Here is a 20,514-nt window from a genome sequence, read left to right as displayed (position 1 = left end):
TCAATCCTATACAGCTAAGGGATAGTGCAGGTTATGAAGGAATGCTGAGAGTGGGAGAAATAGCCTTTCCCAGGGAAGAGCACACCAGCTGGTCATCCAACACCAAATGGTCAGGCTTACGAACATACATAGGAGTGCCATTATTCAGAATGATCAGTTTATATTTAGGAATATTATATAATCCTACAGAATAGTTTTTTCATATATACATAGAGGCTATGAGTTTGAAAGAGAGCAAGGAGGGAAACCTTTGGAGGAAGGAAAGGGAAAATAATGAATTATAATCTCAAAAACATAAAATAATAAAATTATCATATATCATAGTATATGCATATTTATTAATAATTTACATGTAGGTAAATCTATGATGTCAAACAGAAACCAAAGAAGGATAAAGCAGCGCACATGGCTTCTGAAGGAGGAAAGGACGGGAGGGAACCACAGTGGCTCAAAGCTTCTCTGGGGGGCCTTTGCTGTATGACTTTTATTTTTAAATCAGACAAGAGTTTTGCAGTTTAAAACATTACAAAGAATGTCCTCTCTGAAAGCTGGAAACAAATAAGCTCTCAATATCTCAGACAGAACCAAACAAAGCAGGATTAATTCAAGCGAAATCAAGACATGGTGTGTTGTGTGTCCACAGTAAGAGCCTTCAGAATCCGAATAACTAGGAGTCCCGACGCTTCTTCTGGCTTTCCTTGTTTATTGCACTGAGAGTTGGCACTCAACCTGCTACATACATGTGCACATGTGGGTGTCAGACCTGCTGCATACATGTGCATATGTGAGTGTCAGACCTGCTGCATACATGTGCACATGCGAGTGTCAGACCTGCTGCATACATATGCACATGCGGGTGTCAGACCTGCTGCATACATGTACACATGAGGGTGTCAGACCTGCATACATGTGTACATGTGCACGTCAGACCTGCTGCATACATGTGCACATGCCGGTGTCAGACCTGCTGCATACATGTGCACATGTGGGTGTCAGACCTGCATACATGTGTACATGTGCATGTCAGACCTGCTGCATACATGTGCACATGTGGGTGTCAGACCTGCTGCATACATGTGCACATGTGGGTGTCAGACCTGCTGCATACATGTGCACATGTGGTTGTCAGATCTCCTGCATACATGTGTACATGCGAGTGTCAGACCTGCTGCATACATGTGCACATGTGTATGTCAGCACACACTTGGACAAAGTAACTGTTAAGTTCATTAAGGAAAGTGATTTTTCCCTATTGAGGAAAGACACTACAATGTAATACTATATTAGTTAATACAGTCATTATTACTTAACACTGTATATATTATATACACTATAATACTGTGTTAGTTAACACTGTATATATATTTATACAATATAATACTGTGTTAGTTAATGCAGTTATTAACAATGTATATTATATATAATAAATACTGTATTGTGTCATTACTATGATGAAATAACTGATGATATCAATGTAAGAAGAAGTTGTTCTGGCTCACAATTTGAGGGTGCAGTTCACCATGGTGAGTCACCGTGGCAGGCGTTTGAGGCTTCTGGTTATGTTATTTCTACCAGCAAAGAGATGAACGCTCATGAGTGGCTTACTGTCTCATTTAGTTGGTCCAGGATCCCAGACCAAAGAATGGTGTTACCCAAGGTAATGTGGGCTCTCCTTCCACAGTTAATCTAGAGATCCTCTCATAAGCATGTCCCGAGGTTTATCCTACCTGACTCTAGATCCTTTGAGTTGACAGTATTAATCATTATGGATATCAAAGAAATGAAATAATTAACTATCCATAACCTCAAATTAGATAGGCAAACCTCATGATTTTGGGATAAGGTCTCATATGTCCCAAGCTGACCTTGAACTTCTGGTCACTTTGGTTTCATTGTGAAATCACAGGCATTGAGGTAGTCGGGTTGAGATAGTTGTCAAAATAATTTTTCAAAAATAAAAGATTAGTCTGGTATATAGCTCAGTGGTGGAGGGCATTCCAGCATACATGATGCCCTGGGTCCAGTCAATCAATAACCAGGAAAGGGTAATTTAAATTTGAAAAATTTGTCAGTTAAGAAATTAACACTATGGCTAGGGAGGTGGCTCAGCGGTTTAGAGTACTGGGCTGCTCTTCCAGAGGTCCCGAATTCAATTCCCGCCAACCACATAAACATCTATAACGTAATCTGGTGCCTTCTTCTGGCCTGTAGGCATACATGCAGGCAGAACACTGTATATATAATAAGCAAATAAATCTCAAAAAAAAAAAAAAAAGAAAAGAAAAAGAAAGAAATTAACACTATTGTAAAAAAAATTTTTTTTTTTCAGAAAAAAATTCATTGTTTTCCATTTCACTTTGCATTTATAGGAAGGGCTTCAGAGAGCAAAAACAACAACAAGGAACCCTCAAAGTGTTTTAAAAAATTAAAATCTGTGTTCAGAGGCTAAGAAGGAAATGATTCATGGCAAGGCAAAAGCCCAAGAAGAGCTTTACAAAAACCTCTGCTTTTAATCTCACTGTGACTTAATAAACCTCTTTTGCTCTTAGCCAACCTGAATTTTTCTTGAATTCTTGTCTATGAATCAAATGACAATGACCAAGAGAAAGTACCTTCTCTTCCAATGCCACTGGGAAACACAGGAGATTGTGAACTCTGTGACACGCACAAGCTGTCATTTTAAAACAGAAGACAAAGGATGGACACTGATGTGGGCTGTGACCATAATGGAACTGCACTTAGTTATGTGGCTTCCCTCATCCCGGAGTTTTGCCATGGAGGAATAAACAGCCTCTGTGAGCTAGCCTTGTGTAGATAAGTGTCTCTACCCTGCTGATAGGGACCCAACCCTCCACTTCACACTGTAAAAGTTTTCCTCCATTTTACCTCAAAGAATCATCTAGCTCTTCTCTACACATTCAATTCTGTTCAGCTGCAAACTGCAAACAACTGCAAACTGCAAAGTGCCCTGGAATGAACACTGTACACAGGAAGACTGAGGGATGACCCAGACAGCTCTGTACTTTCTAGTATGTCTGAAATCGAGACACGCATAACTGTATCCCCACATTTTACCAAAGAAAAAACAGAAAGACAAGTTTCTGTGAGCTGTGGTGGTTCACATAGACATAACCTCTGCACATAGAGGCCGAGGCAGTAGGTTCACGAGTTCCAGGCCATCCCAAGCTGTGCAGTGAGATCAGTTTCAAAATACGTGGGATGAAATAGTGAGACAGTGTCACACACAAAAAATAAAAATGAAAATAACAATGATATTCTATCATAATGAGTAAAGAAAAGGTTGCGTTTTGTAGTCAAACAACCCCGGAGACAAACGCCTCCTGAGTCTCCCTTGGGAGTCTTACAGAGCATGTTGACAGGGTGACTGAAGGTGGAGAGCTGGGGTGACCAACCCTGCAGCACTCTGCCTAACATAGCAGGCACCAGACTCTCTTGGCCATGCACCTTCTTCCCGTTCACACCTTTTTATACTGAAACTTAGTCTTTGTGCAAGTATTCTTCAGCTTTGAATCCAATCCCAAAAGCTCTTGGTTTCCCTGTCCACAAATCACTGTTCAACAAAGGCCAGTGTAAGAATTACAACAGGGGCCTTTGATTTTCTGTTAGCCACACTGAAACATGATCTAGGGATGTCACATCAAAAAGGAAAGCATTTTGGAAAGCAAGAAGAGCAAAATGTATTTTAACTCACAAGTTATAGCAGTCTGCAGCCATATACTACCTATTAAACAGTTTATAACCATGCACACATGACCAATTTGGATGGCTTTACAAATACAAGATGAAGCAGATATTTCAGACCACCTTCTCTTCTTATAGAATCTTTTTTCTGTTTATTTTTAGATAATTCAAGCATGTTAGGTTTAAATGTAGGAATAGGAAACCAAACTGTGTAAAAAAATTACTACTGATTTAAACTTACTATTATTTAAAAATATTTAATTGTCTGCTATTGATAAATTAAGTCTCTGTGTACAGAGTCATTGGCCGTTTCTATTACCACTAAGGGAGTATTCATGATATTACACAACATTGTAATTCTCCCAAAACTGAGAATCCGGTTTCCCACACGACTAAGTATTATATTTACTATCCAATAAGGTTTGAGTATTAAGTCCTGTAAGTACACATATCAAAGACTTCTAAAAAGTCAGCTTGACTGGACATAGAACAACTGAAATAAAGTTCACAATGCATCTTTTTAAATGTCATGCATCTTCAGTGACTCAAATGAAATCTATTCAGGAATGGAAAACCCTGAAACCATGGAACTGATCTGAATTTTAAATCACTTAACACATTAAGATCCATGCTAGTCCACAAGAAGATTAATACAAATCTAAATTTAAACCTCACCACTTATTTTATTCTGTTTAATCAAGATCCACAAAACCCATAAATATCCAATATTCTCCCATTTCAAAACACAGATAATGAATCTATCACACGAATATAATCAGAATCAAAGAAAGCACATTCCATCACAAGCTCTGGGGCAGCAGGGAACAGCAGCGCATGTGTGAGTACTTGAATGTGACCGAGACCCTCCATTCCGACCTATGGACACAATGGCCATGCTTATAAGCAGCCCTAGCGGCAGTGCCTTACCAGTGTAGATGCTGGCATTGGAAGCTGGGATACCAAACTGTGACTCGATGAACTTGGGGATGAAGGTAATGAAAGCGGTGACAATGGCACTCTCAGCTGTGTATGACAGACTCACAAAAAGGAATGTCATGTTGCTTAAGATCCTGACAGCTGCTCTTGGTAGGTCTACAAAATGAAGGAAGTAATACATGAGTGTTACAAACAAGGGATGGAAAACAAAAGAAAACTGAGGTTCTTTGCTTTTAATGAACTGAAAATAGTCCTTGGGCAACCTTCTCAGCAAGAGAGTAACAACAGGAAGCTCTGATGACTGCCTTTGGTTTTGGTTTGTTTTGGCTTTTGTGGAGATGGGGTGGTTTGAGACATGGTTTCTCTGTGTAGCCTTGGCTGTCCAGGAATATACTCTGTAGACCAGGATAGCCTCAAACTCAAGAGATCCACCTGCCTTTGCCTGCCAAGTGTTGGGATTAAAGGCGTGCGCCATCATTACCCCCGCTTCTGATGACACTTGAAACCATCCTGGTTCTTCTAATTCAAAACCAACATAATGAAGAAAATAGCATCTAAAATCATACCCAGATACAAACAAATTCATAAACATTATACAGCATATGATACCTATATTTTTAAAAATTTCAATTAATTACTCGCTTTTCTCATTAGTTAAGACACACTTTTTGTTAAGACCCAAAAGTTTCCTTAATATACAAAGTAGGTGTGAGCTAATCCAACATTATAGTTTCTAATTCACCCAACTACCTCTTTCCTAAAAAGAGACATTTCTTTTTTAAAACTCAATTTATTATTTACACACACACACACACACACACACACACACACACATGTGCGCATGCATGAGAGAGAGAGAGAGAGAGAGAGAGAGAGAGAGAGAGAGAGAGAGAGAGAGAGACTGTCCGTGTATGCATAGGTGTATACGGCTGCTCTAGGAATCCAGGAAAGAAAGTATATGTAATAGACCCCCTGGAGCTGAGTTACTGGTGGTCGTGAGTCACCCAAAATGAGAGCAGAGAACTGAACTTGGGTCCTCAGAAAAAGTAGCAAGCACTCTTAACAGCTGAGCCATCTCTAAGTCCAAGATGCGTTTCAGAGTTAGAAAGTCTTTGCTCCCACATTGCAGATGCCCAAAAGCAGAGCAACAGGTAGATGATGTTGGGCGTCCGGTCTTTCAGCCTTGTTTATGAAACAGGAAATATTCATAGCTAAAGCAGTGGTGAAGTATGATGACATCAGGTTAGGAACTCCCAGGGACTTTAAATTAAAGACCAAAAGGCCACGAGGTCCTAAAGGGAAAGAGAACCTGAAGGCGAAGCTCAGCACCTCCTGGGCAGCCTGTCAAGAAGGACCTCATCCTTAGATCTACGCGTTTACTTATGCTACAGAAACAACATCACTTATAACATTAAAATGTGGGCTAGCAGAAGATGGCCTAATCGGCCATCATTGGGAAGAGAGGCCCCTTGGTCTTGCAAACTTTATAAGACCCAGCACAAGGGAAGGAAGGCCTGGGCCAAGTAGTGGGAGTGGGTGGGTAGGGGAGCAGGGGCGGGGGGGGGGGGGATAGGGAACTTTCGGGATAGCATTTGTAATGTAAATAAAGAAAATAATAAAAAAAAGAATAAAAAAAGAAAAAAGAAAATGTGAAAGGCAAAGGAAAACTAAACTAATACAGCTGTGACAATGAACTTGCAGCTTTCTTCGGTGTAGAATGGCTATTACTGCTAAGAATCATCATCAAATAATGTAATGTAACACTACATTATTTCTGGTTTCTTCATTTAAAAGGAAATTAAGCAGGAGTCAGAATGTACCAGCAAAATACTGAGTGGTCATAGAAGTGTCAACTCCCACAGGGCCTTGGTCAGGGATTCATGGTCACACATATCCTCATGGTTGTTGTGGCAAATATTATGTCTGGGTTTCTACCCTACCTTTGATCACTTAGTTCCCAAATAAAGGACACAAAACCTTTTTATTTCTAAGCCTTTAAGCATTAGAGCTGGGCAGATAGCAAAAAAAAGAAAAAAGAAAAAAAAAAGTGGGCTAGCTAAATAGCCATCAATGAGAAATGTTCAAACAAATTATGGTATAGCCATACAATTGAGTATGAAGTGGTCATTAAAATTGAAACAGCTGTATGTGCTAGCACAAAAGAGTTGCAAAAAGTATTACAAAGATAAGTAAAGTGAACTACAGAAAGGCACATAAATATGTGCGTATAGTCATATTTAAGTAAAAATTAAACAAGAGTAAAGGATGCATTTGTAGATCAAATAAAGACTTCTTAATGCATTAATACCAAATTCCTAAGGGATTAAGTTGTGGAACCCTGATGGAGGATGGGAGGGGAATAAAAGAACATTCTGTATCTTATAAACTTCTGTATTTTTCATTTTTGCAGAATGTAATTGTTATACCTTAGCTCTTACATTATAACATAATAAAGTTGTTCCATTAGGATTGGTCGGCTTTTATTGATACTATAATTCATAGCCTCCCACTCACCAGAATCTAAAACTTAGGAAACAGAGAGTATTAGCTAACATCATTTCAAAATGTAGTTAAATGTAATGTTCTGGTTTATGAGGTTTAAGACTTTAGAGGGAGCTAACATGCACACTTGACCTTTAACATAAACACACCAAGGAAAAACAACTAAACCTTTCCATAAGTTTTCCCTGTAAACATTAAATTAAACATCATATTGTAAGTTGGTAAGTTAAGATTATCACCACTCAAAGATTCTAGTTAAGTTTAACTGGTATGTTAAAAGACAAATATTGAATCTAAAACATCTAGATGAAGGGAAGTTTAAAGCACAGCATGATAACATTTGTATCCCAAGAATGCTTTAAGTTATATTCATTATCTCAAGTTGACTTTTCATTTTACGATACATTTAATTTTCATTGTGTGTATTGTGTATGTCTTACTTTATGTAAGTATATGCACATGAGTACAGGTGTCCTTGGAGAGCAGCAGTATCGAGAGCTGCAGCTGGAGCTGTAGGCATGCATTCGCACAGAGGCTGGGAACCAAATGCTGGCCCTCGGCAAGAGCTGTATGTGCTTGGAACACACTGAACCATCTTTCCACCTGCATATGCTTGCAACCCTCTGAGCCATGTCTCCATCTAAATGTCTTTTAGAGACATTTGGTTTGATAAAATGGTCTTTTAGCTTCAATAGTAAGAAGATAAGCATATTTATGAATATTCTCTTATCTCATTAAAAATTTACTGGATAAATAAATAAATATAAAGTTGGTTGTTACTTAAGAAGAACTGACGAAGTTTAGACTTCCAATAACTTTCTTTCACTCTCCATACCCACTGATTGGGGTTGAGTGTTTTGCCCAAATGCCCTAAAGGAACCAAAGGATTTAGAGCTATGTCTTGGGCTGGTACCACTGAGTATTTTTTACATTAGAAAAATTTACATTCTAAATCATTAGAAACTGAGCTAATAATTACATTGAAGAATGATGGAAATAAGATCACTAACTGTGAGAAAAAGAGTTAGAATTGTAGAAAGATAGGTACTAGATTAGAACTAAAGGTACTCATATGAACCAATTAGATGAATAGATACATACAGAAATGAGAGATTCATTAGATGGTAATAGATGGATGGGTAAATAGATATGATAGATAGATAGATGATTAGATAGATAGATATAGATAGATATAGATAGATAGATGATTAGATAGATATAGATAGATAGATAGATAGATAGATAGATAGATAGATAGATAGATAGATAGAACAGGTTGATAGATGATTTATAACAGATAAATAAAGGATATAATAGATTGGCTGACAGGTTGTAAACAGGTGCGCACACACACATAAGGTGTGTGCATGTGTTTGAGTGTGTCCATGTTATTTGCAACATTGTTGCAAACAAGACTGATGTAATGATACTGCAGTAGGAATGAGCCCAACCCATCACCCAGTTCTTGGTTTCTAAAAGTCATTTTCTACTAAAAGGAACGGAGAAATGCCTGACTTCAGAGTTGGGAGACAAGAACACACAAAATATAATCAGGAAATATTGACAGTGAAAAATTACTTCAACGGACTGGGATCTTCTGAGCTCGATAGATGCTAAAAGAATTTGGTGACAATCCAACAGAAATAATATACATCGTCCTCGTTATTTGTGGATTGTACTGGCAGATTTAGTTTTTTTGCTAAAATTTACTTGTAAGTCTAAAATTAACACTTGATGAACTTATACAACCACTCTGAAGGCGGTAAGTCATCCACACTCCCTTTACTGGCAGAAGTTGAAAACATGTTCAGCTCTGATGCAGTAAAGATGGGTCTTTGTCATAATAGTTTGTCAGAGTTTTCTCATTATGTGTTCTCTTGGTGATCTTGCTTATTTTAAAGATCCCTAGTATCAGGCACAACACTTTATACCTATAATCCCAATACTAAGGAGGCTCAGACACAAGAACCATTAGTTGAGGGCCAATCTTGTCTATACAGCAAGACTTTACCTCCAAAGCATAAATAAGAGTCCACCAAGGGGCTGCCTGTGGTACCCCTAATTGCAGGTGACTGCGATGAATGAGCTCAGGAGAAAATATGTGCAACAAAGATGCTTACTCTAGGCCTGAGTTACAGGCATTTGGCATGACCTCAAAGTTAATGAATCAACAGTAGCTGTTACATACAGATATTCAAACATGAAATGAAGTCACATACAGATGAGCTGTTGGTCACATTGTGACAAAACCAAGCCCATGATATCTTCTGGAAACTATTTCCATGTTTGCTGATTTTATATTGTGATGTCACAAAGCATGATGGCTATGAAGAATGGGAGTTCACTGATCTTATGTAGTCTCAAACATTAAATGTTTACAAAAACATTAATAAATTATGTATTGATTTATTGCTCTCTGCTTAATTTTGCATGGAGAGATCTAGCAAATGCAACTTTATTAAGGGATCAAAGTGTTAATCAACTGTATTAGTGGGCAAATTAATGATATGTGCCCAGTTAGAGTATACTTAGCATAACATTTTTTTTGTGCTAAGCCTTTAAAAGTGCATAAATCAGAAGACAACATCAAACCCCAACCTAGCAATATTCTACAAAGATAACAGCCTGTACTTTTGAGAAAAGATTAAGATCATGAAGAACAGGAAGATGAGAAGCTGAACAAGATGGAGGGAGACCCCAAAATTAAATATACGTGTTCCTGTGGTGGACCTTGAACATTAAGGGTATCACTGGGACGACAGGCCTGTGATATAGATAATGAAAATAGTTGGCTGCAAATTTCTGAGTTTCGATGGCTGCCCAGTGGTCACAAAGGACAATGTCCTTGCACTTAGGAAAAGCACCAGAGAGTATGAGGAGTCAGCAAGCATGTCTGCAGCTTCCAAGAACGGTAAGTATTGGAGACTCATTACCAGACACCAAGTCACCAGGACTCTGTGTGCCTTCCCAAAGCCTTTACGTTCATCCAAAACTATTTCAAAAGCATAGCTTTAATAAGTGAATTGGACAAGAAGTTACTAAATCTATAGATTTACAAACCAGTATCTATTGTTTAATGCTACAGAATATATTCTAGATTCATTCCTTGGTGCCATATGTAGAGTGTCATTATACAATCAAAGATGTTGTGAAGAACAAGAGACAGAGGTGTGGAGTGATGATGACAATGATCAGGGGCTTAGTCATTTTATAGTAAGAAAAAATTATCAAATTCAGGGTTGATGAGACAACCTTAGCAGATAAACAAACGTGGTTACCACCAAGTCAAATCCAATGTTAAGGAAACACCACACTAAAACCAAGAAACGACCCCCTACATTACATAGAAGTCATGTTGGAAGAAGCTTGTAATGTAAAGTGCCCAAACTCAAGAGAATGGTACATAAACTGAACAATACTCAGAAAACACCTGTGGCCAGGCCTGGGGTATACACCTCGAATCCCAGCACTCAGGGGTCAGAATGGATCTCTGTGAATTCAGGATCAGCCTGGTCTACATGTTGAGTTCCAAGTCAGCCAGGGATATATAATGAGACCCTGGTTTGGTTTTGTTCTTTTAGAAAAGAAAAGAAGTGTAAAAGACATGTTAACAGGCCGGGCGGTGGTGGCGCACGCCTTTAATCCCAGCACTTGGGAGGCAGAGACAGGTGGATTTCTGAGTTCGAGGCCAGCCTGGTCTACAAAGTGAGTTCCAGGACGGCCAGGACTATACAGAGAAACCCTGTCTCGAAAAACCAAAAAAAAAAAAAAAAAAAAAGACATGTTAACAGTGTTGGCAGGTCCTTTGCTTCATGCAGGCAGATGCCAATAGCAGTTTAAGTGGCCCTGCCACCATACACCTCTAGACAGAGAGAGCAATGGCACTCCACTCGCAAAAGGAAGACATACGCTGCGATGGATCTGTTGGCTTCTTCTCTAAGTTTTAGAAAATCCGAGATATGGAATAAGGGCACTCTTGTAAAAATTGACAAGGGACCTCTATTAATGAAAGACCAGTCTCAGTGCAGGTGGGACCATAGCTGGTTCTGACCAGTCCCAGTGTGACGAGGCCTACTACTGTTCTGAGCAGTTCTGTTGCAGGCAGGACTACAGCGGGTTCTTCTCTGAAGCCTTGCAGATAGAAGATATTGCCATGCTTGTTGTAACCCAACCACGCACCAACACATGGATGCAATGTATTAAGTAAGACTGTGGTCTGAAGCATGTCAGACTAACATGCGAGGAGGCAGCAAGCATCAAATCACAGTCATTTGCAGCAAAGACAAAGGTACAGCCATCCTTTCAAGGGGAAGGGAAGTACTTACTGAGAGCTTACGCTCAGTGAGAAATCTTTCCCCTGTGAGAGAACTGTGAACACATGTCACGCTAAAATCCCTCAGTGTACCTGCTCCTGCTGAGGCTGCAGTAGTTTTTAATAATGTGCCTACAGAGGCACTAAAACATCCTTAGAATGTATTTATTCGCTAGCATTCCTTACTACATCACAACAGTCTGCTTGATTGGCCGAGAGGCCTGGAAGCACTCACGAGGCAAAGAGTTTCAAGGAAACTATGCCTCCTGGAACCTTGGCATTCCCATAGCCCGTATACTCAAACCCTGTCCCCACGTTAGTCTGGTGTATGCTCTCTTTCAGTATTGTTTTATTATAAGTGCCTTTAAAGATTGATTTTGACATAGGTAAGCCTCCACTAGAGGAAAATCCTAGAAGCCCAAGGTGAGCTTGGAATTTGGCAAGAACATTACCTATTCAGTAACATTCAAATTCACTTCTAGTAGAGATAGTGAAACTAATTAGGCATTACAAAGAACAGAGCTAGAATAGATCAGGGCTAGTCAATAGCGAGTCTAACGGAAACAAGGGAATACACAGTGGCCTAGTGAATAGGTGGGTTAACCATGAAAGAGTTAGTGGAAGGGAATTCCTCTAGGACAGGTTTCTTCACTAGGCCCAAAGGAACAACATAATCAGGTATTTACTAAGAACCCCTGGTGGTGGGTTTAACAATAGATTAGCATTACACCCGGCTCCATTCTAAGTGGTAAACAAGGCCTGGTCACCACCATCTTTTGATGTATGCATTCCTTTTGATTTGTGTCACTGTAACTCAGTGGATGTGTCCACCTGGCTTTTCTTGTTTTTTCTTCTGTATAAAAAAGTCCGGTTTTCATTTGGACATTACATTCAGATTCAACACACTCTCTCATGTCTTATCTGTTTGTTACCCCATTCCCGCCGACTCTATGCCCATCTATCCGAGACTCTGATTCACACGGATTGAGGAGGGCCCACTGAGCCTGGTCCGTGGCACATTTACACTCTTATTTTTCTCTCTTTTAGTTGCAAAAAAATTCCTCCCCTATGACCTGCCTGTGCGTGTGCTTCCTCAGGTCAACATTCAGCTTCCGGAACAATGGTCCTCTGTCACGTTTTTTTTCTAAAAGTAAACGTAACCCATCAATTCTATTCTTTCAATAGCTTTTTAAATTTTCACTTTTCCAAAGAAATTCCAGTGACAGGTCTGTTCCAGGTTCCAGATTCACTCCTATTTCTCCCTCTTGGTCAAGCCCACTGCTTTCCCTGCCCCAGGGCTCTGCAAGGTGCTTCCTTCAGTATCTGTATACACTAAAATCACATAGAGCAGCTTTCTTGAGCATCTCTTCATGAAAACTCCTAGTTCCATCTTTGGCAAGTACTGTACATGGAAGTGACCCTTCCAGCCTAGCCACAGAATCTCCGAGCCACCGAGTTACAGACTCATGACAGAAATGGAAATGGCGTGCCTGAAAGGCATCGGGTAAAAGTCAGCAGGCTGTGCCCTCCCCCAGGCTTTAGCAGGCTGGCTCAGACCTGGTTTACCACAGTTGCTAGCTCATCTAGGGTGGAGTCTTCCAACCTAGGTAAAGTCTATTGTCCTGTCACATCTGAGGTTTCCTCCAAGATGCCACTACCTGCTGAGAGGCTGAACCTGTTTTCCTAACACTATCCTGACAAAGCTACGAGATCCGGCCATGGTAGGGGGTGGTAGGGGGCGGGTCCCGTTCCCCCCACCCCATCCCCGTTCTCCCCCCACCCCATCCCCCCCCATAAGCTCAGACTCATAGTAAGCATTGGCCTTGATCAGAGAACTTTGTCTTGGCTCACCATTTCGCTCACCATTTTCCCATCCAAACCCCATCTTACCTTTCAGGAACCCAGTAACCCCTGGCTGCTGGCAGCTACAGCAGGACATGGCATACCTTGAAAGGCATCAGTAAGAATCAAGCAAGCCCTTGCTTGCTTAGGTTCAGCACTCATGAGCACTGTTATCCATCTTTCTGAATGGAGACTCCTCCTGTGAGTAACTGGCTGCAGCCAGTTTGCACTGGGTGTAAAATGTAGAGCTCTCTCTCATTCCTAGGGACTCTTGGCCTATTGTTACTTGTCTTTTAGCTCATCATCTAGATGTCCAAATATAAAAGAGATGGTCTGCCACAAGAAAATAAAGAAAGGATCAAGGAAATGAAACAAAAAATTAGAAATGTAGAGGGCTTAAGCAGAGCAGAACATGAAGGGCAAGGAAGGGGAAAGCATGGGTATAGGATGAGACTCATGGTCAGCAAAGTAAAGAGCTCTCCTCCTCCTCCATCATCATCACCACCACCGCCACAACCACCACCATCGCCGTCACCAACACCATCACCATCATCATCATCATCAGAAACACTCTAATTTCTTTGTAGAAAACAAAGCTGTTCTCATTATTGTGTATCATAAAAAGCAATGGGTATTTTGTGTGGTTCCTCAACCCATAACATTAGTGAGACCTGGATGGTTATTAAAATTCTGACATCCAGATGACCTGAACTGGGAATCCTGGAGCTTTCTAGTGATGCTAAAGGAGGATAAATTTGAGAACCACTGTGTCCAAGAAGGCTTATGAAAGGGGCATTGGGAAACCATCCTTGGACAAGTCCTAGTAACCCAACAACAGCCTTCAATAAAAGTTACAAAGCATAAAACTACAGAGCAGCCCAACAAAGCTTGCACACAGGAGGGCCAAGGCAGTGCAGTTTGTAGAACCCCCATTGCTGAGTCAAAACGTCGTCTTGACATCCTAGTGCTTTACTTTCTTAGCAACACTCAGCAAAGACCACATCCAAGCCAATTCCATCCTTTGCTCTGCTAATTCCCATGCCTGTTATCTGAGCTTCATCCTAGCACATCTCCCTCTCTATATCTGATGCTCAACCATCACCACCAGCATGACTGGAGTTAGACTTAACCAACAAGACAAAGACACACCCCAAGTTTATCACGATACTGTTTCCAAAGGGGCTTGATGAGACCCATCCTGAGTGAGATCCATTTTTGATGAGTCTGGATGTTTTCAGACCTTAAAATAAGTGCTAAGTTGAGCAATCATCCACTAAATATTTACTGAGCTCCATTTGGTGGAGTTAACTCAACGATGTACGTGATGAGTAGGGTGGAAGCTGCACCAGGGAGACAACAAAGATATAAGGATGTACAGTCAGCCCTGAATCACGAGGGGCTCTGCATCTGTGATCTCAACCAACCACAGAGCAAAATAACAGAAAAATTTGTATCTGCCCTGAGCATGTGAGAACTGTTCCTGTCATCGATCATAAACAAAACCTTATAGCCTATTCGTGTGGTTTTTATGTTGTGAAGAGTGTAATCAGACTCTTAGAGATGACCCAAAGTCTAAAAAAGGGTGTCAAAACGTATGTGCAAACACTATGTCTCTTCACAGAAGCACTCTGAGTCTTCCTGGAGACACCAAGGGACAACTGTGCATCGTGGGTGTGGGAGGGGACCTGAGGAGGGGATAGGGGGTCACGGGAGCGCAGAAGCATTAGAAGGGGAACTGGAGATGTTTTTAAGTAGGTTGAGGAAGGCTTCATGCTGAAAACTGAGGCGCTGCGGGGAGGAGCATCCTTAGCATAGGATCAGCAGCTGCAAAGGGGCTGGGGTCAGCTTATATCTGCATCAGCAAGGAGCCCGATGTGGTTAAGCATGGTTTGTAGATGAGACTGAAAGGAGGAGACAGGATGGAAATACAACCATGAATTAGATCCAGGAAGTCCTATGTGAGGGAATGGAGTTACACTTACCAGATGTCTCTGGCAGCTGAGTGAAAAGGTGGCAGGGGAGGCGAGGGCTCATGGAGCAGGCTGGCTTTTCCTTCTGTTATGGGCAAACTTCACCTGGGCTTTGTCCACAACTTTCTCGGTGGGCCCCTCCCTAACAACCCCTACCTGATCTCCCTCTCAGAATGCTTTTGGCAGCTCCCTGGTAGGGAGGAATTCAAAGAAAGACTGGGGTGCATGCAGCCAGGTGTTCCACAATATAACCCAACTCGCACACTTGTACACACACACACACACACACACACACACACACACACACACACCCCTCCCAAGCTTTACCATCCAGGAGTCCACGGCATATGATCAACAATGTGTCAAGCACCAGAAACCTATTTAGTATTTCCGAACTCAACTACACTTCACACTTGATTCTCTCTACCTGGGACTCCTGGCTACCCGACCTCTACAGGGATCAGGTGACCTGCAGTGTATCCATTAAGTGCTCAGTCTCCTGCCCTCAGCCAGTTCCATCCTCTCTTTATGGTTCTTTCGTGGTACTGGGGATCAAATCCAGAGCCTTGTGCATATCAAGCAGACATTCCACGGCTGGGACGCATCCCAGACTTCTTGTGATTCACAACAATTCTCCCCCAGGGAATTCTGTAAAACACAGCTCACTCATTTCATAACAGCTATAACCAAGTCTGAAACCTTCTATGGGATCTATCTGCCCCCATCTTTATCCCAAACTCACTACAGTGAACTTTGACACTAGAATTTTATAGGTTCTGGGGGTCCAAAGCTAGATCTTCATGCTCACTCAGCAGGCCCATTACTGGCTGAGCTGTTTCCCCAGACCCTGACTTTATCCTTTAATGACAACTACAACAACAATTATAAAATCACTTCACTATTTGGTTATGATTATGAACATTGCACACCAACACAGTCAAAATCCTAGCTAGAAGAATTTCTATTTCATGTTAAATTAATAAAAGGAAACAATTAAGATTAAAAGTAGGCACAAAGGAAAGTCAACTGCCACCGTTTTTATTTTGTTGTTTTGTTTTATGGAGAAAGATGCTAAGTTAAATGGAAAAGGTTTTTAAATTCTAGGCCTCAAACCACAAGAACATTGATCCACTTAAATATTTTACATGCTTATTTTTGTTAAGATTTTGATGGAATCAATGTTAATCTCTTGTTGAAAGGCAATGCAGGCACACTTAAGTTTTGACTTTCTTCTTTGTGGTGTTTTACAGCAACCCCATTCTACATAATTTATAAGAATCTAGAAACCTGAGTCAGATTTTCCCAACATCTGTATCAACATGGGGAAGCAAAAAAGTAGGAAGTACAATGAATTTTCTTCTACCAGCCTCAGCAAGAGGGTTTCTAAAGGGACAGGCCTCTAACCAGGTGTGGTGGCATGTCTTGCTAGTCCCAGGTACATGGGAGGCTTAGCAAGAGGTCACTTAAGTTCAGAGGTTCAAAGCCCGCTTGGGTGACACAGCAAGACCCTGTCTAGAAATAAAACAAACCAAAAAGGCACCATTCTGTAAAGCCTAAATCATTTTCTTTTTAAGGAAGCACAAATCAATAGCTGAGCTATCAGTTTTCTTTTTAAAAGAGCTGGTATTGACGGATACACACACACAAAAAAAAATAACGATGAGAGGAAACCCTACTTCAGACAACAAGAGAAAAAAGTACTTGGGACTCAAACTCCCTTTTAACTCAGAATGAAATCTAAACAATTCTGTAAAACAAGACCTTCAGCCTCGGTTCCATGATCATCCCAAGCCTGAATTCATCCCCAGAGGTTTCATTTGTCCTTCTCCAAGCTGGATTAGATATTACAGTTGTCACATTCACCAGCTGCTTTGCAGTAAATACTGTAAGGAACAATGGTGCATACAAGATAAATGAATTGATTTAAATACTTCAGTTAAGCATTCTTCCAATGTCATTTATAGTTTAAGGCATTTTTAGCAAGAGATTTTTTTCAGTATATCCCATTAAAACAGTGTTTCTGTTTAACAAGTAAATCAGGTTGGGTGTGGTGGAATGTGCCCATAATCTGAACATGCAAAGACTGAGGCAAGAGGATCAGAGTTCTAAGGCCAGTTTCATTTATATAGTGAGTTTAAGGTCAGCCTAGGCTGCATGATGTTTTGTCTGGAACTTCTAATCTACAACCAGCTAGAGAATCCATTTTGCAAGAACTAACATCTAGGAGGTTTACACATTTTAATCCAGAAAGAGAGTAAACATGAGAATTTACTAGAAATATGAGCAAGAAAATCAGACTGGGAACTAATTTCACAAACCAACTACACAACATGTTCAGACTCCTCTCATTCACGCACACACACACACACACACATACACACATACACACACACACACACATACACACACACACACACATACACACACACATACATACACACACACACACACACACACACACACACACACCAAACGATTCACACCTGTGCAGAAAGGTCAGACATCCACAGCTCCTTGCAGTATAAGAAAACTAATGAATCAGCATGTAAAATTCCATAAATAAGTCTTAAATTCAGAATAGATTCTTCTCATTTTGATATGATACTAGAAACACACACACACACACACACACACACACCCATAGCTCTGGAAGTTTCAAGAAGAATTGGAAAGAGGACATGGCAGAGATTCATGAAAAGAAAGGACAGCTGAAGTTTCTAGAAAAAGCCTCAGGAACTGGGGAAATGGATGAGAAAGGGAAGGGTACTTTCAGCTCTTGTAGAGGACCTGGGTTTGTTTCCCAGCACCCTGCATGGCAGGCAGGTAACAACCTGTTATTTCCATCCCAGGGGATCTGGCGCCCTCTACTGGCTTCTACAGGTTGGCAGGCATGCAAGTGGTGTGCAGATAAGCATGCAGGTAAAATACAATGAATACATATTTATAAAGAACATCAGCAGTTGTATGGACTTTAGCACTTGATATCAATACCCCCTTCTACTGTTCAGTTGATATATTTCACATTGAAGTCCTGATTTATAAAATATAAATACTTCTAGCCATGCTTTTATCCCTTCCCTTGAGTCTATTTTGTATTCCCTCAAATTAAGATTCTAAATATATTTGTATGTTTTAAATTACTTAATACCAACTTCATCTCAATTAAGTTGTAAAACCAGTTGTGGAGGCTGGAGAGATGGCTCAGTGCTTAGTGATACTGATCTTGTAGAAGTCCAAGATGAGTTCCCAGTGCCAGCATCAAGCATTTCACAGCCATGTCTAGAACTCCAGGAGACCCAGAGCCTTCTTCTGGACTCCAAAGGTACCTATATCTATATGGGTATATGTGCACACATACATAATTAAAAGTGAAATAAATCTCTAGGAGAAATCAGTTTATGTGGTCATCATGCTGGTCCAGAATGAAGCTGTGAAAATGGTGGGCTGGCCTACACAGGAGAGCTCAGGCCAGAGAATCCCTTTGTGCCACAATAGTATCAGAAGTCATTTCAGCAGTTACAAAAGAACACATTGTCACAACGTCATTGGGAGGAAGGGGATCACATCTACAACTCAAATGGAAAGAAACAGCTTTTTTTCCAAGTACTGATAATTGCTTTTATTAAGTAGTCTTTAGCAATGCTCTAGTCTATTATCCTTCTTAGGCTGTAGGGACAACTCTATGGCATATTAGTGACTTTATCCCACCCGTCTGTCTCACTGTGTGCATAGTCAAAATACTGGAGTCATTTCATCATAAGCATTTGATAAACACCATGCTCTATATTTTATATAAAAGTTAATTCAAAGAATTCGGGAAGCAAAACTGAAAACAATGAACTCATAGGCTCCTTAAACAAAGGGGGTAAACTTTTATTCAATAGACCAAAGGCTATTAGAAGGCCTACTTAGAAGCCATTTAAGTTTTAAGGTTTCACACTGTTTAATCTGACTTTAACAAACTCATTATCATTATTTATTGCTACTGCTACTGCCTCCATCACCATCACTTTCCTTTTTGAAACACGGTCTCACTGTCTAGATCGGGTGGCTTAGAATCCCTATATCCACGAAGCTGGCCTCAAAGTCACAGAAACCTCCCTGCCCTGGTCCACCCCTGCCCCACCCTAAGATTAAAGGTGTGCCAAACTCATTATTTTTAAGATAAATAGAAATGAAAAAAACATGATAGTCCCTTCTACAAATGTCCTTCTGCCAGGACAGCTGCACAGGAACAATGGATAGAGTCCCCAAAGAGTAGTATTCCTCTCTAGTGAACATTCATCCTTCCATCAGGGTCGCCCTATGCTCCTGTACTACGTCCCTAGAGTGAGCTCTCCTTACACAATGTAATCATGCTGTTAGAAATCCGACACCAAGCCGGGCGTGGTGGCGCACTGGGGAGGCAGAGGCAGGCAGATTTCTGAGTTCGAGGCTAGCCTGGTCTACAAAGTGAGCTCCAGGACAGCCAGGGCTATACAGAGAAACCCTGTCTCGCAAAACAAACAAACAAACAAACAAATCCAACACCAGAAATTGCAGCGAATGCTACATCTAGTGATGGGTATCTTTGTGTCCTAAAGCAGCGACCCTTAAACTTCCTGCAGGGTGGGCCATTTCTTATATTATTTAATCTGTCACCTACTAATAGTTTTTGCAAAACACACTCAAAATGAATTGTTAGGATTTTTGTCTGTCTGTTTTTATTTCTCACTATTCGTGTATGTAAGTTTGTATGATGTGTGCATGTGAGTGTCAGGCTTGTGTCACCTCACATGCGTTGAGGTAAGAGAGGACATTCCTTGAGAGTTTCTCTTCTCCTACCATGGGATCCCTACTTTTAAAGACTTGCAAAATATAAGCCTGTTATCAAATTCCACAGATGAAACCATTCGCTTGAGTTTCTTTTTTAAAAGTAGCTCACAGCGCAGTGAGTTCCATTGCACCTCTTTATATCTGTCTCTTTATATCTTTTAAACCTGTCATTTTGTTTTGTTCTTATTTGTCCCTCTTCTCGACTGTCACTCCGTGTCGCTACCCCGCCTTGCACGTGCTGCCCCACACCGTCCCTCGAAGAGCTCATTCTTTCAAATTTCTGAAATGACATTTATAGCCCTTCCTCCCAAATGCAATCCTTATCTGGCCAGCAAGCACCAAGCACCTGTGGGGGGCATTGGTGTGGAGTCACAGGGTTCATATTTTGGGGCCCTGCTGAGCGTCAAACTCAAGACCCGGGTCCTCTACACTGAG

General features: G+C 40.8%; 1 protein-coding gene across 2 annotated transcripts in view; it reads right to left on the bottom strand.

The window, feature by feature from the left end:
* Nucleotides 1–20,514, bottom strand: part of Slco5a1 (solute carrier organic anion transporter family member 5A1) — a 113,807-nt gene that overhangs the window by 38,489 nt on the left and 54,804 nt on the right. The window contains exon 5 of one of the 2 annotated variants that reach the window (XM_021222197.2): nt 4,630–4,794. The exons of the other annotated variant lie outside the window; for it this stretch is intronic. Coding sequence (XP_021077856.1) covers nt 4,630–4,794 — 165 coding nt within the window. The remainder of the gene's footprint in view (nt 1–4,629; nt 4,795–20,514) is intronic. 2 annotated transcript variants of the gene reach the window in all.

Source organism: Mus pahari, chromosome 22 (assembly GCF_900095145.1).
Source record: "Mus pahari chromosome 22, PAHARI_EIJ_v1.1, whole genome shotgun sequence".
In the NCBI taxonomy this organism is placed as follows: domain Eukaryota; kingdom Metazoa; phylum Chordata; class Mammalia; order Rodentia; family Muridae; genus Mus; species Mus pahari.
This window is presented reverse-complemented; position numbering and strand designations above follow the sequence as displayed.